We start from the raw sequence: 25579 nt of genomic DNA on the forward strand, positions 1-25579 counted from the left end.
CCTGCTGCTCTTCATTTGCTGCCTGGTAGTCAGTCTGGAGCTGCTTTCATCTCTGTTGCTGCCAGTGCTCTTGGCCTAGTACAAGCTTGACCTCTTAGCAGCTGGAGTTGACTTAGTTATTCTCCTAGCACTCTCTGAGTGACTTGGTTGCTCTTACAGCGCTTCAGATTAGCTTTGCTGATGTGAAAGGTCACTTTTCACCAATATTAAAACTTCTTAATCTTCAAAAAGGGGAAAAATAATTTTCTTCTTGTTATCAGATTCCTTAAGGAATTTGGAAAGAGCTTTCCAGAACCATGTCTGATAGCCTCTGAGTGGCATTGCCTAGTGTCCTCCTTGGAAGTGTTGTTTTATGCTAACAGATTGCCAAGGGAGCTGAGCTGAGGCCCTGGGTCTTTGACTTTCTCCTACCTGAAGGTTTGTTCCCTGGATATTCATGGAGGAGTCGGAGGTGCTTGTCCTTCTCCTTGTGTTTAAATACCTTTTTGCACAGGTGGGCAAGTGTACAGACTTGGCAGTTAGAAAGCCAGAGTGGGAGGCCTGGCGCTGCTGCTAACTGCCTCTGCAGCCTTGAGCAAATTGCTTCAGTTTTCTCATAAGTAAAATGGAAATAGAACTACCTAACTCTTTATAGCAGCATGATTTATAATCCTTTGGGTATAACATGCATACATATGTTTATTGTGGCACTATTCACAATAGCAAAGACTTGGAACCAACCCAAATGTCCAACAATGATAGACTGGATTAAGAAAATGTGGCACATATACATCATGGAATACTATGCAGCCATAAAAAATGATGAGTTCATGTCCTTTGTAGGGACAAGGATGAAGCTGGAAACCATCATTCTCAGCAAACTATCGCAAGGACAAAAAACCAAACACCGCATGTTCTCACTCATAGGTGGGAGTTGAACAATGAGAACACATGGTCACAGGAAGGGGAACATCACACACCAGGGCCTGTTGTGAGAGTGGGGAGAGTGGGGAGGGATAGCCTTAGGAGATATACCTAATGTTAAATGACGAGTTAGTGGGTGCAGCACACCAACATGGCACATATATACATATGTAACAGACCTGCACATTGTGCACATGTACCCTAAAACGTAAAGTATTAAAAAAAAAAAACTACCTAACTCTTACGTTGCCCTGAGATTTGATGCAAGTATGAAGTGCTGGCACATAATAGTGTTCCCTAATTGTTAGCTACAGCTATTATATATACATATATAATCATTGTCATTACTTCCCATGTTTTATCATCTGCACTAAACTTCCCTAATGCCAGACTTGCAGAAGTGTTGTACAGCAATGCTTTTCTCTCTGGAGTCATCATTCTGTGAATTTGAACATCGTTGTGTGATTTCTACCCACCACCCCAGTGCTGGTGCCATCTCTTTTCCTATAGAAAAGTCACACTGAAAATATAAAATAGGCAAGTGAAGTTATATCATATGTCCTCTTTTACATTCTAATTCAGTTGAATCTCTTTGATAGGACAATCTATATTTTAGTGAAAGTTTAATTTTCAGATTTATGAAATATAATGGCCTCAGAAGAATATTGAAGGAAGAGTTGCTATAATTCTTTGTTGGCTCCCAAGAACACTAAGGCATCATTCTTGTCCTCAAATGCATTAAAATCTCTTTGATGAAAGGAAACAAATGCAGATAAGGAAGGCAAGATTGGTTGTAGTCCCAAGATATCAGGAATGTATGTGTTAAGGCAAATTAGGTGAAGAAGGAAATCCTTCTAGGCTGGTATAATTTAAAAGCAGGTAGGGCCTGAGCTCAGCCTTTGATGGATGTGTAGGATTTAATTTGGTATATATTCTCAAAAAGGGCTTTCAGTGAAAGATTGGGAGAATTTTGATGGTGGGAAGATATACTGTGGAATCAAGTAGCAGGGAGCCTCTGCCTGGTCAGTCCCTCCGCAACCACCCCAACCCCCAGCAACTTTTTAGTCAGTAACTAACTCTGTGTTTGTGTGTTTATCCCTTTTTTCCCCTTCCAAAGTCAAGAGGTTTTTACTGCAGTCGGGAAATAAAGGTTAACAAGAAGAACAAAAAAGAATTACAAAAATCATCTTAAAATTGCTGTGGCAGGTTGCTACTTGACATGGACATTCTCATGACCTGTCTTCAAGATGCTCTTGTGGGAGTCTCTTCCAGTTCTCATCGTAGGTCTCTGGTCTCTCAGCCGCCTGCTACAGCTGACCAAGACCCTCTGACTACAGTTATCTGACTGGGCACTGCTTCCAGATGTGCTGTGATCCTCAGTTCTTTTTAGAATTACCTTCCTGATCTCTTCTGGTGTTCCCCGTTCCCTTTGTTGCTTGGGCTGCACCAGTCTTTACTAGTGTTCTTCAGCAGCTTGTCCCAACATTCTTGGGCCCTGGAGCCTGAACTGAGGCTGCCTGTAAGCCAGTCAGGCTCCAAAGATTCTTTCCTTAAGCTTCATGCCATCAAAACTGACCTAAGCCTTGCCCATTTCCTCCTTTGCAGGAAGGTCTCTTTGGCCTTGAACCAGCTTACTATCTGGCTCAGGTCTTAGTAGCATATATGGTACCCTGTTAATGAGAACTTATCATCTCATTTATTTCATTTTGGAGCTGTTCTGTAGCATTTTGAATATCTTAGGCACATTCTGAATGCTTTCAAAAATTAACTTATTTAATCCCAGAGGGAGATTGCTAATATTATATCTATTTCCACTGATTTAAGCCCCTTGCAGACTTTCGTTTCTTATGCTTCAGACTTTTGCTCCCAACAGATACTTTAGTGAGTGCCTGTTTAGTTTTGGGGTACCTCTAATCATCAGAATTTTGGAAAAGCAGTTTATACTGTTAGTCTTTGTTCAGGTTACCAGCTTTACCCACTTTTTTGACCAGTTTCAGTATCAGAATCTAATACTCATAAAATATACTGATCCATTAAGGAAAACAAAACAAAACAATACTTTCCTTTAACTAGATAAGGCTGGTGTGAAACCGGTAGTCTATTTTTCATTATTTTAAATGGAAAAAAATAAATTATAGGTTAACTAAAACCCCTAATCAATTTACTGAAATGTAACTAAGTACAGTAAAATGCCTAAATAAATTACAAAACATCCATTACATTAGGATGTAAATTGTGTAAAATTCACTTCTTTGTCATGAAACAATATGATTTTTAACAAATAGTTGCCTTATATATAGCAACATATACATGTTGGTACCAAGCAGTATGTCCATTTTGTTGACATTCAGAAATTTTCAGAACAACAAACTGTGACTCTAATAGTCTAACAGTTTTATCTGGATTATGACCTGAGCCTTTTCTCACGCACCATTTTGTTAAACATATATTTAATTCAGGGAATGTAAATACAAATTTTTCTTATGTATACATTACACCCTCCCCCGACCCCCAAACTTACATTGAGATATATGTATATTCTGTGCTGCCTGGATAGTAAAAGCTGAAGGGTCTTCTACCAGAAGCATGTTAACCCAGGAGATAGTCTATGAAATATGCTTATAAGTAACTATTGTAAAATTAAAGCATATGTTTTAAAAGCCAAATGTGAATGGACTTTACATTATTTCATTACTTTGGAATGATCTGTGGTATTATTCTTTAGAGTAGAAAAGAAAAACTGACATTTGTCTGCACTAAGGCACTTGTCTGCACTAAGGCATTTGTCTGCACTAAGGCATTTGAATGGAGAGTCTTTAGGTTCATTCCCAAATGTGATTAAAGGAAGCTTTATTTTCTTTTCATTTAGTTATCTTAAATTCAAAGTTTTTAGTTGAAGTTTTTATGATCCTGTGTTAACTATCTTTTCCTAATCTATTAAATTATGTTTAGAGTTTGAAGAAACAGTTTAAAAGCACTTGTAACAACATTACCTTGCTTTTCTAATTTGCTAGTCCCTTTTTATAGACTCCTGTTCCCTGAGGATATTTTAATTTTTTAAACATAGTAAACATAGTTGTTTCTTATTCTGACTAATATAAATAATTACAATAACTGAAATATTTGTGGATCTGTTTCTGCTGATTGTTATTCTTAGTGGCTTGTTTTCTTGTGTATTATAGGTATGTAAGGTTTTTTTTGTATGTTTTTATATTTATTTTTGTTTCAGCCTTTTCTCCTGTGATCTGCTCATTCTTAAAAAGTATTTGTAGAGATTATTTGACACCTAGATTAAGAGTGCCTTCTCCAGAGGGTAGTTATATTTGCTTCTGCCAAACACCTGTGAGTACTATCCGCCTGAGACCACCTGCCACCAAGATCAGAGACTGGGGTCTCTGGATCACTCAGGTTAGGGGAACCCAGGCTGCTGCAAATCCAGGAGGACTGCCTTATGGCCAGTTTTTCTGAAACGAGTTTGTTTTCTCTTCCCTTTTCCCTGTTCTGCTTCATGGCCAAGGCTAACCTCCCTTCAGTCCCAGGGAGCAGGGAGAGATTACTTTTGGTTCATCTTTATACAAAGAGTTGGGATCTCAGCTTACTGTGGGATAGTATGTGACTTTGGCATTCTGTTGCCCCACTTCTCATTTTTGTTTTATTCTAGATTTTGCCCTGGTTATTTCTTATTACCTTGTGACTCTTGTTTTTAAGATTTTTTTTTTCTCCTGTATCTGATATCTTTGGTTGTTTTCTTTTTTCTTTTTTTCTTTCTTTCTTTGTTTTTTTTTTTTTGAGATGGAGTCTCACTCTGTTGCCCAGGCTGGAGTGCAGTAGCATGATCTCAGCTCACTGCAACCTCCATGTCCTGGATTCAAGCAATTTCCAGCTAATTTCTGTATTTTAATAGAGACGAGGTTTCACCATGTTGGCCAGGCTGGTCTTGAACTCCTGACCTCAGGTGATCTGCCTGCCTCGGCCTCCCAAAGTACCAGGATTACAGATGTGAGTCACCACGCCCGGCTGCTATCTTTGATTGTTTTCATTAGGAAGATTGGTCCAAATAATCTAACTCAGTGTTATTAAAAGTGAGAATCTTCCCTATTTGACCTTTAACAATCCTTCACAGTTTATGCAACAGATATAAGACTGAGCTGCTTAATGGATGAGGGAACTGAGGCTGGGAGAGGTGTAGTGATTAATTTAAGATCATGTAAGTGAGGGCACAGCCTGGAACTCCTGAATACAAGTCTTTTCTTCTTTCCAACCTACCACTGCCTTTGAGCTGTCTTTTACTTAGTGTATTCTTAGAATTTTGAGTGAAGCATCATATGGTGAGGAGGTTTTTTTAAAAGATGTAATACCTCTACAAAATTATTTAGACCATTGACTGATATAGATTATATTGATGCAACTTTTTCCAGATATGGCATTTTAAGTGGAAAATAATTGCAATTTTTTTTTCTTTCAGCTGAAGTGAGTAGTGAATATAGTATGGACAAGGCAATGGTTGAATTTGCTACAATGGATCGGCAACTAAACCATTATGTAAAGGCTGTTCAATCTACAATAAATCATGTAAGTTTATGCCACTCCCTGGTTATATATTTGGTTACAACTCACTGACCGAGAAGTAGAAACACAAAATCAAAATTCTTCCCTAATCTTTAATGTTTCCTTATCCTTAGTGTAGCAGCTATTAAATTCCTCTAAATTTGGAAGTCTCATAAAATTGGAATCCTAAGTATTTTTCTGGCTAGGCCACTTAGGTTGATTAGCATATTAAATCTATTTTAGATTGCTTGCAATTTTTTGTCTCAAAATTTTAGTGTAAGCCTCCTTTGAATGTGAGGAGATTTTTATAAAGTCCTAAAAATTGCATGCAACTTGTTTTTATTGTTCTATTTGCTTAAACATACAATTGAGACCAGGTTTAGTTACTCATTCTTTAACTTTAATATGCATCTATTGCCAAATTCTTAGAATCAGATAATATGGAAGAGTTTTAGAGCAAGTTTAAAAATAAAGAAGATCGGTATTTTGGTTTTTCCAGAAGCCAAACTTGTCTTTGTTGACTCCAGCTGTCACAGGAACAACACATAAGGCAGTTAAGGTGGGAACATAGCAACATCCTTTTCAGTAGTACTGTGTTGAGTAAGAAATGAGCAATACGATTGCAGTAATGTTTCTGAGAAGTCCTTTGTCCTCTGAGCAGTGGAAACTCCCTGTTGAACTGATTTTTTATACCTGTGTAATAGGGTGTCTTGTATTTCTGGTTTCGTTATTTGCCTTTTCTTACTTACAGCTATGGGAAAATTCCAAAAATCAAATATTTTACAAGATCAGTGATTACTCAGTAGAAGATACATTTTTAAATAATGTTTAATACCTAAGCCAATGAAATGAGCATTATATAGTTATAGTAAGCTTTTTTTAATGGTTAGTATTTAATTATAGTATTTGACTAACTTTAAGAATATCACCTATATCCAAATAATAAACTCATTCAGCTTGTAAAATTTTGATGTTTCTGGCTATTGTGACTGTTAGTCCTGGTCTTATGAATATTTCTTCCATAGGAAAATATGACAGTGCCGTTATGTTGACATCATATTTGAAACTGGATGGCACTTAGACTACAGGCTTTCAATTTCAGCCGAACCCTAGAACCAGCCAGTTTCTGAACTCTCAGAGATTCTGATTTCATTAGTCTGGAGCAGGGTTGGGACACCAGTATTTTTTAGAAACTCATTCTAATGTGCATTCAAGGGTGAAAACCACTGACTTAAAAGAACAAGGCTGACTTTATAGAAGAAAGTCAAGTGTTTACTGCCAAAGATTAGAGTTAGGCTTGTTATATGGATCAATCTTGCTTTGACCCTTACATTATGTGGCACTTACTTGATAAGCCTTTCTATCTTTAACTTTCATACTGTGCAAATGCAGTAGCACAGTGTATATTACAGATAAGAAAACAAGATTTTGGAGTCAAAGAACGTTATGTTGATTTTTTTTCCCTATTAAACTCTAGGATTTGCAGATACTTAAGGTATTTTTACATCAAGAATTGAACTCTTGGCTAGGCACGGTAGCTCACGCCTGTAATCTCAGCATTTTGGAAGGCCGAGGCAGGCGGATCACCTGAGGTCAGGAGTTTGAGATCAGCCTGGCCAACATAGTGAAACCCCGTCTCTACTAAAATACAAAAATTAGCCAGGTGTAGTGGCATGCACCTGTAATCCCAGATACTCAGGAGGCTGAGGCAGGAGAACCACTTGGACCCAGGAGGTGGAGGTTGCATTGAGCCGAGATCACACCACTGCACTCCAGCCTGGGCGACAGAGCGAGACTCTATTAAAAAAAAAAAAAAAAAAAAAGAATTGAACTTTTCCCTCTTCAGGACATTGAATCACTCATTTAAAAAAAAGTTTAAAACTTCTCACTCTTTCTCACATTCAGTAGTTAACAACATTTCTTTCATCTTGAGGTTTCATCTCATTATCCTCGAACAGGGAAGATAGATTTTATCTCACTTTTCAGCCCTAATCTCACACTAGAATAGACTGGAACAACTTGGATTTAGTGATTCCGATGCTTATCAGGAAGGTCTCTGTTCTTTTATAGGAGGAAAAAACATATTTATTTTTCTTTTATGATACAAAGGTATGCTTTCTATGCAAGCTGGATACCAGACCAAGAATACTAAATCACAATTTCATAAGGTTTCTAAGACTTGATATTATATGGGGATATGACCATTTTGAGGGAAATGTTTTACATCACTTTATGTACTTGAAGCTAAGGGTACTGCTATCTTGTTGCTTATTTTGGTGAGCGATGAGAATGAACAGCAGCTTGGGAGGGGCCAGGGTAACATACTTGTTTAGGAACAGCAATGGTCTAGGGATCTGAAGCTTTTCCAGCCCTGGTTCTTCTACTTTCTAAGTTATCATCCCTGGTCAAGAAACCTAACCTCTTGAAACCTCATGTTCTTTGTCTGTGAAATTCCTGGCCTGTGTATTTCACAGAACGATTATGTGGATCAGATTAGATAATGTATATCAAAATGCTTTGGCATTCATCAAATTTGATGGGGCTGTAAGATAATATATTATTGCAAACTCAGATTTCCAAACAGAACTCCTTAGAGAGATGGAAGAAAATCTTCTAAAAAGTGACTATTTTGTTTTGCTCACTTTATTTCAGGGTATTTTTTTGGCTTTGACCTGTCCTATTCTGGAATTCAAGAGTCATATAGGATTAAGTATAGGCTACTTAAATTATTGCACGAGGTGTTCATGGCCTCTAAAATGAATGAGTTGTTTAAAATAAGATTTTTTTTTTAAAAGGCAAATAATGGGAACCCATACAAGTCCCATTTAACCCACTGCTCTGTCATAGACTTTTGCAAACTGTGATACTTCCATTGCTATAATATTTGCCTAGATTTGAATCTACCCTGTGGTCTTTCTGTTTATGAATTTTCACATAGTCATAGAAAGTTGATTTAAAAACTTTTTTAATCATTAAAGAGCATTTGAGTTTATTATTTAAATAGACATCTCTCTTCCACTCTCATCTTCTCAGAATTCTAAAGATTATGCTCCTTTTGAAAAGTTTTGGAAGTTTTCTTTGGAACCTCAGAGGTATGGGTCAACTTACCAACAATCCCTGGGAAGTCCCTTTGGCAATTAGCAGAAGTTCTCGGGTTGCCTTCCATTGTCTCTCAAGAAAACAGGGCTACTATAGTCCACAGTGCCCAAAGATTTTGTTTGGAATTGGCATCTATTTTAGTGCTCTGAAAGTTAAAAAAAAAAAAAAAAGGACTTCCTTCCAGCTAATTTGTTGAGAGAATATTATGCAGTGAACACTGAAAAAATTCTCAGATAGTCTCTAAGTCATTTATAAAAACTTTCAGGTTAAATGGGTTTTATACCTGTCACAACTCTTTAAAAACTGCATTTAGATCCTCAGAGAGTTCTATATGAACTTTTTTGATATTTTCAGTCATAAGACCAACATGTCATAAAAGTGTTTTTAGAGCTATAAGACAGTACACAGATACATACTTTTTTTAAATCACTATTACTGCCACGGAAAAACTGTTTTCTCAGTTTCATATTGAGAACAGAATGATGTTCTGAACACTCGACTTCTGATGACCTGATGTTTCCTCCCTTGCTTTCTACGCTTTTATTGAGTACATTGAAGAGACGCTATTGGCTGGCTTTTTGTTTTTCAGTTTTCATAAATAAATGAATAAATTTATGAACATTTGAATAAATACTCAAATAAATGTTTGAATAAATATTTACTGAACAGCCATGTGCCAGTCCTGCACTTCTAGTTGCAAGAAATAGGAAGTCAATCAGCAAAGTCCATGTGACCTTCACCTCAGGATATGCGAAGTCCAGAACAGAAGACAAATATTTTACAAATGTTATTTAATTACTGCTGTGGCATGTGCTACAAATTAAAAATAAAGCATTCAGGGAGAGTTAATAACCCAGGGGCAATAATGTCTTCAGGGCAGGGAAGAATTGGGAGACTCCTTCTGGAGGAAATGATATTTAAGATTCGAGTCAAATGAGTCTCAACATGGGAAATATGATATATTCTGTGTAACTTTTGCATGAAATGGAAGCATCTTATTTCTGATTGTCTTGATGTCAGCTTCAGAGTGCCTTAATCCAAAGACTTATTGTGAAAATTAGGCCAGAGAAGGCCTACCTTTATATAGAGAAAGTTAATGTTTATAGAATAGTTGAGTAACCTATCTAAGATTGGTCAGTGATTCATTTATTAATAGATTTTTGAGTGCCTACTATGTGCCAGGAACTATGCTTAGTAATGCAAGTCATGACAGTAGTTGATTTAAGAATTATTTTATTATCAATATCCTACTTCTTAAACAGGGGTTATCTCTCTTAAAATGAGACTTTTTATTGACTATTGAATAAACCCAGTGGTAGTACTGTGTGTTTCTGATTATATGTTTATGATTGTTTTAAACTAAACCTATAGTTCCAAACTGTGGGCTTCAAATTGCTCAGGGTAGGTTTGGAGAGTGAACACCAGTTTAGTTCAGGGAATCCTCACATCCATTTTTAGGTATGTGCTTTTTCAAATAAGAGGTGACAAATCCAACCACTATCATGGGGGTAGTCCTTGCAATGTTTTTCTAAGCTTAATTCTCACAGGGAAAATGATGAAAATGTAGCTAAATGAGAATGACCCAGCAAGTTCAGAGATTACTGTCATGTATATTTAGCAATTGATGATAAAATATATATCCTCTCAGCTAGGTGTGGTGGCGCACGCCTGTAGTTCCAGCTACTTGGGAGGCTGAAGTGGGAGGATCACTTGAGCCCAGGAGTTCAAGATCAGCCTGGACAACATAGTAAGACTCCATCTCTTTAAAAAAAAAATGTTTTTGGTGACCAGTATAGTCTCAGAGTTTAGCAAAAGTAACTAAAGCTTGAGAGTCACATTATACTTCAGCTTTTATTGTTTTTATTATGATCCTTAGTTGTGTAGTTCTACTTTAAGACATTTTATCTCTTAAAAGAATTTTCAAAAAGATTAAAAAAAAGAATTTTCAGAATTTACCTGTATATTGTTCTTTTGGTATGTGCTGCTTCTGGATGTTAATTTATTGAAAAATCCAAGTATGTCTTCACTTTCCTCTAATACCCTCTTTTATGCTCTTGCATCTTATAAATTGTATAAGATTTTAAAGCATTTATATTGGATTACAGCTACATATTTGTTTTTTTTGTTTTTTTAAGTCAGTATTTTATAACAATTCCTACTAGAAGCCTGGTGAGGGAGAATATTTTTCTTCTTCACTGGAGCAAGTAGGTGCCAGGTTGGTCCATTTGTATTGTTTTTTATAAATTCGTTCGTGGATATGCCCTATGTAGTGTGGTTTTTCACTTGATATGCTAACCTGAACATTTTATATGCCTTTTAAAACTAATGTGTTGAGAGTTAGAAGAGAAGAAATGTACTTGATGTATGCTATTGAAACCAAAGCAGTCTTAGATATAATAAAGGAACAAGGTGGGTCAAAGGTATAGTTTATCTCAGCTCTGTCATTATGCAACTAGTTTTGACTGTTTTTGACATAGCACTTCCCTGTGCCTCCTTGCTGTTCACCCTTCATCACCTGGTAAGTTGTGCCTTTTTCTTACTGTGCAATTACCTTAATATCCACTACTTTAACATGAAATCCTATAGGGTATCTTGCAGGTTGGAAGTTACCATTTTAGTTAAACCAAATTTGGGAAGAATTTCTCCCTTAGAAAGCTAATAATTTATTCTATGGTACCTGAGAGCAGTTCTAGGCCACAGGATGTAACCTATTATATATGACCACTTACTGACTGAATATAAGAATATACCCCACTCTATTAGGCATTGTGAATAGTTGACAAAAGAAGAAGGAGGGGGAAATTCGTTTGGTGGCTATAAAATTTGAGGACAGAAAATTCCTGAGCATGAGATAAATTACTGTTGTCAGCAGAGTAGCAAAAAGGTAGGAGGTGACAGGAGAGTGAAATTAGTGAAAAGCTCTTCGAGCCAGAGGGGAAAGTACCGGGAGACTCACCTCTTCTCTACTTGCTGCATATGGCATTCTACAGTGATAGACAACTCTTAACATGTTTCTTATCAAAAGTTTTCAAATGAGTTATATATGAGCTTTTCATCTGTAGGAACATTGCTCAGTTGTGGAAATTAACCAGAGAAAGTTGACTTTAGGTATTTACTCTTCAGACACTTGGAATGTGTCTATTTCTGTGATTAATGGTAATTAACTTCTATTTCAGTGGTTTAGAACTCCCTGTACAGTTATTCTCAAATTAAGGTTGTGTTCGGTAACATTTTGCCAATAAACAGAGATAGAGACAATTAGTTCTGAATATAGTATCCCACTAATTGAATTACCTCTATAAGAAATAATGTAGATATAAAATTTCTTAGGTTTCGAAGTAACATAGCTGCTAATAGGTGGAAATATGTTATATTGAGACTGATTTTCACGGTTACTTCATAGAAAGCCATCATAGTGTTTTGGAGTTATTAAATGTTGGGTTTTAATCAGAATTATAAAACTGTTACTGGGCCTTCATGTGCCTCTAGTGCAGCATTTTCAAGAGTTTGCTCCGTAATACTAATTAATCAGGATGTGAATAAGTATAATAGGAGAATAGGATTTTGTGGTCAAATAAGTTTGGGGAATGCTTGATTAAAAGAATTTCCTTAAAGACTCCAAAGCCTTTAATGTGCTTTTATGCAACGTGATTCTCCAAAGGAAGAGGATATTCAGAAATGTTGTAAACTTAGTTAACTAGAACATCTCTTTGGAGAAGGGACTGATACTCTTCAGAACCCACTTTGGGAAGTGCTGCTGTAGTTTCAACCCCCTAATTTTACAAAGGAGGCTATGAGATAGGTCCAGCACTTTGTGGCAGAGTTTTTTGTGGCATCCAGAAAACTGGGAAGTATGTCAAACTCCCTTCCGAAATGAGCCTTAAAAATGTTTCCATGTTGAAGGTCAGGAAAGGGCCAGGCCCTTTCTCCATTGCATTACTCCAGCAGTGAGGAAGGGACAGTTTTTAAAAACATGCAGTGAATGCTTAGTCTGTGTTTGAAGCAAAGAAGACCCCTCTGTGCAGTGATGATGTGAGAAAGAGGAGAGAAGGAGATGTTTGAGAGGAAAAGAAGAGAGGGGCTTACAGAAGAGGCAGGAGACACACAGGAGCAGCAGAATGGGCAGGAAACGCATATGGACCTTTGAAGGGCCAGGCTCACCACAGCACTCCAGGTGGGTACTGAGGCGCCCAGTGTGATTATTAAACACCTTAGCCTCAGTGGCATCAGGCCATCCTAGCAGCTAATTCTTTGAATTACCCAAATGATATGAATGTTCCTTAACACAGCAAACTCCTGATTATTTCTGACATTGTACATAGTCCACATACAGCATTAAACCCTTATTTTAGATGTCAATTTAGCTTCCTTCCAACCTCACACTTTTCATGTAATTAATGAGTATTAAAAAGCTTGAGGTTTAGGCCTTTCCCCACTAATTGGCAGTGGTGCTGAATGGGCTAACTGCAGAAGAGAGATGGGGAAATAGACTGAACTGGGACTGGGGAATGGATCAGTAAATGTTAAAATTCAGTGTAAAATGAATGCATTTTTCAGCGTGGAGTCGAAAGCACAGTAGTCACTGGTTGTCTACAGTTTCACTTCCCACTGTTTCAGTTATCTGTGGCCATCTCTGGTCCAAAATTATTAAACAGAAAATTACAGAAATAAACAGTTAAACTAAATAAATTAAATTGCACCTTGTTCTGAGTAGTGTAATGAAACCTTGTGCCTTGCTTCTCTGTCCTGTCTTCATCACAAGAGGAAGGATGAGTACAGTACAATAAGACGTTTTGAGAGCAAGAAAGATTATATTCACATAACTTATTACAGTATACTGTTATAATTATTCTATTTTTCTATCAGTTATTGTTAATCTTTTGCTGTGTGTAATTTATAAATTAAACTTTATTGTAGGTATGTATGTATAGGATAAAACATAGTCATACAGTCATGAACCACATAACAGTATTTCAGTTAACGAGGGGCCATATATATGATGGTGGTGCCATAAGATTATAATATCGTATTTTTACTGTATCTTTTCTGTGTTTACATATGTTTAGATACATAAATAGTTGTCATGTTACAGTTGCCTGCAGTATTCAGTATAGTAACATGTTGTACAGGTTTGTAGCCTAGGAGTAATAGGCTTACTATAGAGCCCAGGTGGGTAGTAGGCTATTCCATCTAGGTTTGTGTAAGTACACTCCGTGATGTTCCACAGCATTGCCTCATTTCTCAGAAAGTATCCCCATCGTTAAGCAGTGCATGACTATACAGGGTTTGGTGCTATCTGGGGTTTTAGGCATCTACTGGGGGTTTTGGAATGTATCTTGTGTGGATAAGGGTGGGCTGCTGGAGTTGCTTATCAGTCTCAAATTGTTCAGTTGGTGGATCACTTGAGGTCAGGAGTTCGAGACCAGCCTGGCCAACATGGTAAAACCCCGTCTCTACTAAAAATACAAAAATTGGCTGGGTGTGGTGGCATATGCCCATAGTCCCAGATACTTGGGAGGCTGAGGCAGGAGAATCGCTTGAACCCAGGAGGCAGAGGTTGCAGTGAGCCATGATCGCACCATTGCACTCCAGTCTGGGTGACAGAGTGAGACTCTGTCTCAAAAAAAAAATAAAAAAATTGTTCAGTTGGTGCCAATAGTATGTTTAGTCCAATAAAGATACAAAAGCCTCTTGACATGTGTACACGAATAGCTACAAAAAAATTTTAATGGTGAAATAGTTTGACAGAGACAATAAAAACGTGCATAGGAAATTCTGAGTAAGGGAAAAGAGTCTTTGCTTAAATTCTGGCTTTCATGCACTAACTCTGAGCCTCAGTTTCTTCTGAAAGTAGGGATGATAATTTAGGTCATAGAGTTCCAGTAAGGATGAAAGTGGTAGCATGAAAGCACCTAAAACGGTTCTGTCACACTAATTTATAAGGTTGCCTAGAACGTTCTATAAAGAACTCATTTCCCTGGACCAAATTCAAATACTGTCTGAAAGGGAATTTTGAGTTAAAGTTTGGAGAGTAGAGTGGGCAGCAGGAAACCATCGGGAAAGGCTAGAGATGATGTTCCGAGATAGGTTGAAGGAAGGGCCTCTTTCCTTAGAAGGGGTTGGGGATGGCTTGGGGTATGGAACTTAGTGCTCATAGTCAGTGTTGTGACCAGAAAGGATTGTTCAGAATCAGGGGAACTGGGCCAATACAGACGCCAGTGAACAACGTGACATTTGGTCAGCTGCATTTGAACTTCCCTGATAGTCACCTTCCCTATGTCTACAACAATGAAAAAGATACCGCACCCTTTAATATGTGATCATTAATAGTGATGAGGGGGTCGTTCTAGAGATAAGAACCAGACAACAAGTAAATATTCACAGTTTTTAATTCAGGAATAACTTTCAGTGTTTTCTTAGACATTTTATTTAAATGAAGACTGAGGAAATTCAGCCCTAAAATGTATTTCTCTCTGTGTACGAGTACACAATCATGCTGTTTATTAAACTATCTTGCTTACATCTTTAAGTATTTTTTATTTACTTTATTAGTAACACATTTGAAAAAGTAATTGGGAGAGAAAAATGTGTTGGATTTATGCCTCTGATATATCACATGCAGGTTGTCAGCTCTGGTTCAAGTGTGTAATCTCTATACATTGCTGACAAGCGAGAGAGCGAGAAGGATATAAATGGAGAGTATGTGAATGGATTTTATTTTTTCAAGGCCCTGTGTGAGTTTGCAACTGTGCTGGTAAGGAAAAGTTCTTTCATTGTGCAGTGGAGCCAGTGCCCAGTGAACTGTCCTTGGGAGAATGGAGAGGATTTCTTTCCATTGTTTCTCTCTCACAGCATCAAGTTTCTGGTAATGGTGACACTTTCCTTCTTTTGTGTTGTGGCCAGTGTGATATTTAAACCACTAAAGCTTTAAGAATTTTATTTTTTTCTGGACTTCCTTTTTTAAAAAAAAGTCTAATAATACAGCACTCTTTAGTGAAAATCATTATGTTTATTTATCATGGGTTAGAGTAATGCAGTCACTTATTATGAATAGTTTTAAATTTAATGATCTCTTTTATCCTTTATTTCATCTTCAAATAATCATTTAATCATCTTCTCGTGGAAGCTGATATTCAGGAAGATCAAGTCAGTATTACTTAAAATTGGAAACAGTAAAGGGTGGGTGTGATGGCTCACACCTGTAATTCCAGCACTTTGGGAGGCTGAGGCGGTTGGATCATCTGAGGTCAGGAGTTCGAGACCAGCCTGGCCAACATGGTGAAATGCCATCTCTACTGAAATATAAAAATTAGCCAGGTGTGGTGGTACATGCCTGTAATCCCAGCTACTCGGGAGGCTGAGACATGAGAATCACTTGAACCCAGGAGGCAGGGGTTACAGTAAGCCAAGATTGCACCACTGCCCTCCAGCTTGGGTGACAGAGTGAGACAGTATCTCAAAAAAAAAAAACAAAAAATCGGAAACAGTAACCAGAAATAGTAGAATATGATTGCACCACAGGATTGATTTCCAGACATTCTGACTTGCTTGCTTTTTACCTTACCCTTGGCTGATACCTGCAAGGTCTCACATGCTTCTCTGCCTGCCTTCCAGTTGCCTTGGCTATTTGTGGTTCTTGGAGTGCTGTTGGTACCACGGAGCAAGTCCTTTCTACCCATCAGGTCACTTTCTGTCACCCTGAGGTTTATTTTAGCCCCCTATATGAAACAGAAGCCCACATGAAATACTAAATAGGAACTTTAAGTGGAATAAATTCTGGGTGTGCTCAAAGAGTTCTTCTCTTGCAAAATCAGAAATTGAATTTAACACATGAAGTATAGTTAGGCCATGTTTTGAAAAGCTGCAGCAATACTTCTCAGGAAGTGGGTAAAAAAATTTTTAATTGTTTAAAAATAAAAATTAAAAGCTTCAGCAAAAACATCATATGCTCAATTTTCTCTTGGAAGAAATTCTTGTTACTGCTTAAAGCACCTATAAATAATGTAGATGAAACTGAACATGTTATACTACATGTTTTATAATAGTAATGGAACTGCTCTCAGAATATAGAATTAAACTGTTTTGGCTTTATAGTGTAAAGTGTCATATATGGTCCTTTTACAATGGTAAATTGTCCAGTGTTAGAGTTAAATTTAATTAATGAGTTTTTTTTCTGTGCCTGCCCACTGAATAGCTATGTGGCCATAAGCAATTTTCATAGGCTCTGTGCTCGCTTGCAAAATCAGCTTAGTAATAATATCTGCCCCTGCTATCTTAAAGTGATTTCTTGATTAAAAAAATGAGATAACATTATGTGAAAGTACTTGGGAGGTAAGAGTGCTATATAAGGGCAAGGTCTTACTGTTCTGTTAACTTTTAACTTCTTTCTCTTACCACAAAAACACCTACCACAGGCTGATTTAAATTGGTGAATTCCTCTAAACCATCTAAACTTGGAATAAATGGCGATAAACTCCTTATATTTATTTTCCCAACTCACAAGCCTAAACTGGAAGGAAAAAGTGTGTAAGATTCACATTTACCTTTTGACCTTAGTTATCTTTTTCATAAAGGTTTATTCCTGCCTAGCATCCTGCCCCCTCAGAATTTTGCATAAATCTCATGTAACAGTTCAACAAGTGACTGGTGTAGACTGGGCCTGCTTTGTCACTGAGTCACTTTATTATGAAACACTTAAAGTTGAATATCTGTATATAGCAATGAAGAAATAATGTTAAACAGTTTATACTTTCTAAGGCCAGGCTTGGTGGCTCACGCTTGTAATCCCAACACTTTGGGAGGCCGAAGTGGGAGGATTGCTTGAGCCCAGGAGGTTGAGACCAGCCTGGGTAACATGGAAAAACCCTGACTCTACAAAAAAATTAAAAAATAAAAGTAAATAATTTAAAAATGTATACTTTCTGGTCTGATGGTTTTCATGACTAACTCATCAGACAGCAATGAAAAGTGAAATTAGTAAAAATTCACAAAGCCAGATATAATTAGTTAAAAATAAAGTCTGAATAAGCCATGATCACCTTTACTTCCCTCTTCCCATTTTGTAAGCAGTTGGTATTTGAGGTATTTGATTGATAAGCATGTCCAGCTGGGAAATAAAGATCTGGCTTCTAATCCATGTTCTACCAGGCTGTGACCTTGGACAAGTCACGTAACTTCTGTATTTCAGCTTCCTCATTTCTAAAATGGGGTAATAATAGTACTTGGCCTACGTACCTCATTGGGCAATTGTAGATAAAATGAGATTGTAGATAGGAATGTTTTGACTACCCCCCTGCCCCCCAAAATTGAAAGGTGGTTATACAGTTACCACATACAGTCCTCATCTGACAACCCATATCTGAACGGCCACAAGACTGAAGAGTGAAAGAAACTTCCTGATTTTACCAACAAGAATGGGAAGGGAGTCCCTGTTAGCTCTTCGAGGAGGAAAGATACATTCCCAGTGTTTAGATCTCTGAATGAAATTCTGGAACACAGTTTCCCACAGAAGTGACAGTCAGTGGTTGTGTTTCCGGCTAGCCAATAAAAAAGGAAAAAAGAGATTTAACCATAAATAGTTCATTGTGATCCAATTTCTATAAAGTGGTTAACAAAGCCCACTTGTAGTATGAATATTAGCTTGGTGTTTGTTTCAAGTATGTTGGAGGCCTTAGCCCAGGTCTGGATAAGATAATGAATCCACCTCTCTTCTAGCTTCCCCACTTATTTAATATTTGCACAAGGCTTCCTTAAGCCAGATTTGTAAATATCATCAGTTCATACTCCAGTCTCCTGGCCCTTTGACTGAAATTCTGAAACCAACGTTCTTTCCCTCAGTGAAAGGGTGAGAAGCCCTTTCAGGTCCCCAATCCCTTTAATAAGCACAGTGACCTTACAAAGTTAGGAAAGGTGGCTATTGTTGACTCTGAGCCTCAAGAAGGTTAAAGGACTTGCTCAGATCACTTGGTTAGTCTCAAGAGGTGAGACTTGAACCTCAGTGTTTTGACATGTAATTCAAGGCTGTTTTCATGACAGTTCTGTTTCAAGATGGATGCTATTCATTGAATTCACTTTGAGTTGTAGTTTTCAGTTGAGAGTAAGAATGTTTTTAGGGAGTCTTGGTTATAAAGTATATTTATGATTTTGTACATCTCTTATTGTAAATTTTCCAAAGGTAAAGTTTTGGGAAATTTAGTCAAAACAAAAAGTGACTCCCCACACTAATGTGGCATGTGTTAGAGAGGGATTCTATTAGAATTAAAGAACTATTTGAAGCAAAGAATATTGTTATATGTAATGGTTATATTAAAAATAAGAAAAACTTTTGAAGAGCCAGTATTATTCACTCCTTTAAAACTTTGTGTTATATTTTTGAAGTGGTATGGTGTGAATATGAAGGAATTTTAGGAATTTAAAGTAAAATAAAAATGAAATAAGCTTTTTTCTAGTTTTAATGATATGGCTTATGTTTATATTTATTAAAATATTCAGTTCTTACCATAATAATAGCAAGCCTAGCTAATATGTCTCCAGTGCTTGTTATGAGCCAGGCAGTATTCAGTTATCTCCGGTTGAATAATTGTTTTCTTCCTGCCGGGTTAGCCTACAGATTTGTTCATGATCAACTCTTAGAAGTAGTGAGGGATAAGTCTCCATGATAGAAGACAGTGATAAGGTCTGTATGTGGCATTATATGGGACATATAAAAATGTTTCACTGAATAGTGAAAAGGATACTGCAATTGGAGTCAGAAGACCTAGTTCCTCCCTGGCCTAACAGTGTGACACTGGGTTAGTGACTTGCCTTCATAAACCTTCAATTTCCTTATCTGTAAAAAAACAGTGATACCTCATAGGGCTGTGGCAAGGATTAAATGAGATAACTTAGGTAAAGTACTTAATTTATGCCTTCAAAAGATGAGGCCTCATGTAGCAGGCATTCAGAAAATATTAATTGCCTCTTTTCATCTTCATGCACAAGGTAGTTGTGAAATTAAATTGGAAAACAATATGAAAGCTGGTTTAAAAACATTTAAATGTCATTCTAATATAAGATGATATTTTCCAATGAGTGGTGCCTTCTTCAGCACTTTCAGAGTAAAATATATGGGAGAATTAAGGAAACTGGATTATAACTAGAAAATCTGGATTTTACTGGGTGGCCATCACATCTGGAAACATAGTGATTTAATGATATTATCTTACAGTACAATATGAAATAGTATTATCTATTTGCAGACTTGGCCACACTGTAGTCTCAGTTACATCACCTATTGTTTGACTTGGAGAAGTAATTTAATCTCTCTAATCACTGAGAATCAAAATTATATACATTATTTTCAGAAGTACTCTATATGTTAGGAAGCATCTAAGTGTGGTTTTTATTTTGTTTATTGTTCTAATTTTTCTATAATACAGCAGTTTTTTGATTACGCTTGTGATGGATAGAATTCATTTTCATTTAGTCAGAAAATCTTTCTAAATGGAGAAGAATTAGAAGGCAAAAGGCAATTTGATATGTGTGCTAGTGGGAAGTAACTTCAAATATCAGGAAGCCATATTAATTATAGAGAAAGCAGTGCCAGAGAATTTGATAGGCTGCTAGATGGGAGTGAACAGAGCAGGTAAAGGATAAAGAGCATTAATAAACTGATGGAGTATTAATAATTTCATAATCTTTGTTGTGTTGGGTGAGATATGATAACAGAAAAGATTCAGCCTCATATCCTTGGATTGCCCTCATTCTGGGCTGTAGACATGTGGTATAGTGTAAAGACAAGGGATTTGAAATCAGACTTACTATTTATTAGAATACTCATGGCACTTTGGAAGTTAATTAATTCATGGATTAGAAAAAATGTTACCATCTCAAAATAGATGTTTTTGCTTATCTTTTCAGTTACTATAGTCATACTAAATAGGTTTTGTTGTTGTTGTTTTTATTGTTTTATTTTGAGATAGAGTCTCGCTCTGTCACCAGGCTGGAGTGCAGTCGCACGATCTCAGCTTACTGCAACCTCTGCCTCCCGGGTTCAAGAGATTCTTGTGCCTCAGCCTCCCAAGTAGCTGGGATTACAAGTGCATACCACCACACCTGGCTAATTTTTGTATTTTTAGTAGAGATGGGGATTCATCATGTTGACCAGGCTGGCCTCAAACTCCTGACTTCAAGCAATCTCCCCACTTTGGCCTCCCAAAGTGCTGGGATTACAGGTGTGAGCCACCGCACCCGGCCCTAAATAGATTTTTTTAAATGGATGCTTAGCAAGAACAGAAGGAAGAAAACAATTCACATTTTCCTGTCTTTTTGGTGAATTCGTTCTTTTGATTCTTAAGATCCTCTAGTTGCGGAGGGTGTGACTGGAGGACCCAGGGAAGAAACTTCTGCTACCATCTAGCTGGGGTACTCCCCAGTGGTCCCAGCTATGGAAGGCTGGTCTTCCTGGTTTAGAGTGCCTCAATAAGAAAGGACTTCCATGAGACTTAGCACTATTCCATCTCCATTCTCCTCCGAAGTCTTTTACGTTCCTCAGGATAGATAACACAAAGTTGGCCAGGCCTGGTGGCATACACCTGTAGTCCTAGCTACTCATGAGGCCAAGGCAGGAGGATCACTTGAGCCCAGGAGTTTAAGAATGCAGGGAGTTATAAAGGTGCCACTGCACTCCAGCCTGGGTGACAGAGTAAGATGTCTCAAAAAAAGAGCACCACATATGTGGATTCCTCCTCCACTGTCTCTCACCTCATCTCCCCTTCACATACACTCTCACACAAAGACTGGAGCAAGGCAGACTTCTTTCACTGTGCCTTTAGTAGCTAACTTTCGATTCTAGTGCAGGATGGCTCTTTACCACCAGATAAGCTTTGGTATGACCAACCACTACTGAGTTGTGTAGTAAAGGGAGGTTTATCTAAATATGTAGAAGAAAGTTGAGATTCTCATTAGTTAGAAATTTGATTGCTAGAAATCTTGAATTTGATGTAAAACAGAATAAGCAGTTAGGGAAGGGAACATAATATAGGCTTTGTGTATTGAGAGTTGCATTAAAAGAATTGCGAAGTCAAGGCCCGGCATGGTGGCTCATGCCTGTAATCCCAGGACTTTGGGAGGCTGAGGCGGGCGGATCATGAGGTCAGGAGATTGAGGCCATCCTGGCCAACATGGTGAAACCCCATCTCTACTAAAAATACAAAAATTAGCTGGGTTCGGGAGGCTGAGGCACAAGAATCACTTGAACCCAGGAGGTGTAGGTTGCAGTGAGCTGAGATCGTGCCACTGCACTCCAGCCTGGCAACTGAGCAAGACTCCGTCTCAAAAAAAAAAAATTGCAAAGTCAATCCTAAGGCAAAGAGGCTATGAAAGAAATTATGCTAAAGGGATGGGAATAGTTTAGGCTAGACTTGGGGGGAAAAATCAGTGGAATTCTTTTTTTTTTTCTTGTAAGACTTTTTTTATTTTTATTTTAGGAAACATGTTTTCTACATTAGAAATGCAAGCATTGGGGGAAGTTTTCTCAGTTCCACATGCTGTGATGTCTTTGAGGAGGTGAGGACAAGAAAGGGTAGACAGAACTTTAATCCTTGATAGGAAAATATATGTTGAATGCCATCTGGGAAACTTCTCTCTGACTCATTTTGTCAATGTCGAAACCAAGCTGAAAGTCAGTTTGGTTGTTCAAAGGTCTCCGTAATCATACAGTTCGGGTATTTCATTTGATAAACATTACCTGGCTTATCATTTCAAAACCTGTTGGAAGAATTTTTGAAATCACTAATCGATGGGCTTAATTTCTGTGAAAGATTTTGTATTTTTTTGTGGACTGCTCATGAGTTTAAGCTGCCTCTTCCTAAGAGCCTAATGTCTATATCACAAGCTCACTAAGATTGTAGTGAATGGCAGCGAAACACTGTTCTTTGTATAAATGCTGAGATATGCTTAAATAGATTCCATTGACAAGCTCTTGGGAATTTCTGTGTTATAAGCTGCATTTAGAAGGTGTGAGAAAGGAAACACTGGGAGGAGGGTGGAAGAAAAGGAAGAAGACTGTCTAGAGTCTTTTCTCCCAGTTGCCCTTTCTCAAAGACAAATGGACATTTGTCTTGGTCCATTTGGCCTACTGTAATGGAATACCATAAACCAGTAGCTTATGAACAACAGACATGTATTTCTCACAGTTCTGGAGTCTGGGAAATCTATGATGAAGGTGCTGGCATGTTCAGCATCTGGTGAGGGCCTAGTTTCTGGTTCTTAGTGGCACCTTTTGGCTATGTCCTCACAAGATGGAATGAGCAAACAAGCTCTCTGGGGCCTCTTTTATGATGGCACCAGTCTCATTAATGAGGGCTTTGCCCTCATGCTCTAATCTCTTCCCAGAGGCCTCACCTCCTAATACCATCACCTTAAGGGTTAGGATTTCATCATATGAATTTGGAGGGCACACAGGCTTTCAGACTATAGGTATAGTTTGGTGCTTGTCAACCCTTGTTCTTCTTGTTACTTTGGCCTGCCTGTCTGACAAACAGAAGATATGTGGTAATAAGAATGAAGCCTATTTGTAGTGCCTAGTATGTCTAACACTGTTTGAGGTGCTTTATACACATTACCATGTATTCTCAACCAGGGTATAGTAGACAATAACAGCATTTTTGTGTAGATGAGGAAGCTAGGGCTCGCAGTTATGTGACTCACCCAGGGTTACACACCTAGTAACAAATCCAGAGAATATTGTTCAGTTGTTCTCTTATTTGACCTCTCTGCTATTGACAACTGCTCCTTCCTTCCTGAATTTTTATTTTCCCCTGAATTTCATGACAACACGTCTGTTTTTTCTTCTAGCTTCTGGTCACTCCTCCGTAATCTCTTTGGTAGATCCTACTTCATCTCTTCACTCAGTAAAGCTTGCTATTCCTACCCGTTCTTTGATTTTCTTCCTTTCTCACACTGCATACTCTCCCTGAGAAATAGCATCTATGCTCATAACTTAAATTGCTGTCTTTATGCTGCTGAGTCTCAGATCTTTATTTCCATTCCAGATTTCTCATCTGAGAACCACACACATAAACTTAATGATATATTTGACATTCTCTACTTAAATGTGCTGTAGGCTCCTTAAATTCAGTGTCCCACAGTGACGTTTTCCCCATGATTTTCTCCTGGGATTCTGTAACTTCATAAATGGTAATATCATCCACCCAGTTTATCTGTTTTCCTTACTTCCTCTAGCTCCTCACATTTTACATTCCATCTCCAAATTTTCCTGCTTCTCAAATTAATTCACCTACCTCCATTCCCATGTTCACAGTCTTCAGTCCCCTTGGGCACACTGGCTGCACACAGTTGCTCTCTTCTCCTGTATTTCTTATCTGGTAGCCCACAAGATCTTTCTACAGTGAACATTTGATTTTTTTTGCCTGCCTTTTCCATAACTTTACCTTCTTCAGTTTTTCCTTATTACTTTCAGCTTTAAGCTCAAATTTCTTTACATGGTATACAACCCTGCTTACCTTACCTCTCTAGTCTCATTTTGTACTATTCTTTTACACTAGCTCTTTGAATGTTCTCTTGCCTCTGGCCTTAGCACGCACTATCTACTGGGAGTGCTTTTTTTTCATTTCCAAATAGCTGACTCTTTCTTACTCTTCACAGACTGAGGCTAGCTCCTTTCTTACAGCCTGCTCTGACATCATTCCATCTCTGTTTGCCAAGTGGATTACTCTCATGTGCTCTCATAACATCATGAAGTTAATCATTTTTCATAGCATTTGTAGCTATAACCCAGTCCTCTCTCCAAAACCACATCTCAGACATATAACTGTCTTCTCTTCATTTTCACTTTATTTCATTCTCATAGGCATTGCACATTTAACCTTCCAAAACTAAACTCTTGTTTTTCTCCAAAACCAGCTGTTCTTCCTGACTTCCCCATCTTAGAAAATGGCAGTATTACTATTCCATTTTTAATTAGACCAAAATCCAGAGTTGTCCTTATTTCCTTAATTTTTTCACAGCCCATATCCAGTCCATCAATAAACCTTATTCTTTATTTCTTTTCTTTTCTTTTTTTTTTTTTAGACAGAGTCTTGCTCTCTTGGCCTCTTGGGCAGGCTGGAGTGCAAATGGTGCTGTCTCAGCTCATTGCAAACTCTGCCTCCCAGGTTCAAGCGATTCTGCTGCCTCAGCCTCTTGAGTAGCTTGGATTTACAGGCATGTGCCACCATGCCTGACTAACTTTTGTGTGTTTAGAAGAGATGGGGTTTCACCATGTTGGCCAAGCTGGTCTTGAACTCCTGACCTCAGGTGATCCACCCGGCTTGGCCTCCCAAAATGCTGGGATTACAGGCGTGAGCCACCGCGCCCAGCCAACTTTATTATTTCTACCTACAACATGTATTTAGAGTCTGACCACCTCTCACTGTTTCTCCTACTGTCACCCTAATCCATGCCATCATCACCTTTTACCTGGACACCTGCAGCAGCCTACTGACTGCTCTCCTGCTTCTGCTCCTCCTTGCCTAAAGTGGTTCTCATCCTAACAGCCAGAATGACCCTTTTAAAAAGAAAATCAGAAGTTCTTACTACTCTGTGCAAAACCTTCGCACATCTCTCAGAATAAAAGCTAAAGCCTTCCGTCATCTGTCCCACTTCGCACCCTGCTTTGATTAATACTTCTGACCTCATTCCCTATTACTCCCCAAACCCTTTTTACTATGACTCCAACTATATGGCTCACCCCCTCATTTTCTTTAGATCTCTGGTTCAGATGTCATCTTTTCATTGAAGTCTGCCTTGACCGTCCGTCACAGAAGAGCTCACTCATTTCCACTCTGCTCAGTTGTTCTCCATGGCACTTATTACCATTTAGCTAGTTACATATTTTCTTATTATTATTCTACTCAAGTAGAATACAAACTCCACAAGGGCAGGAACTGGGTCTCTTGACTGCTGTGTTCCCAGCACCTGGAGCAGTGTGTGGCCCCTAATAGGCTCTAAGTAAATAGTTGAAGTCTAGGGTAGTAGTTACGTCATGGAC

The 25579-nt window shown here is 38.0% G+C and overlaps 1 protein-coding gene across 5 annotated transcripts in view; it reads left to right on the plus strand.

The window, feature by feature from the left end:
- Positions 1-25579, plus strand: part of NSMCE2 (NSE2 (MMS21) homolog, SMC5-SMC6 complex SUMO ligase) — a 274102-nt gene that overhangs the window by 53846 nt on the left and 194677 nt on the right. For all 5 annotated transcript variants that reach the window (XM_054499848.2, XM_054499849.2, XM_054499846.2 and 2 more), the window contains one exon: positions 5369-5475. In XM_054499848.2, the coding sequence (XP_054355823.1) occupies positions 5369-5475 (107 nt within the window). The remainder of the gene's footprint in view (positions 1-5368; positions 5476-25579) is intronic.

Source organism: Pongo pygmaeus, chromosome 7, assembly GCF_028885625.2.
Source record: "Pongo pygmaeus isolate AG05252 chromosome 7, NHGRI_mPonPyg2-v2.0_pri, whole genome shotgun sequence".
NCBI classification, from domain to species: Eukaryota; Metazoa; Chordata; class Mammalia; order Primates; family Hominidae; genus Pongo; species Pongo pygmaeus.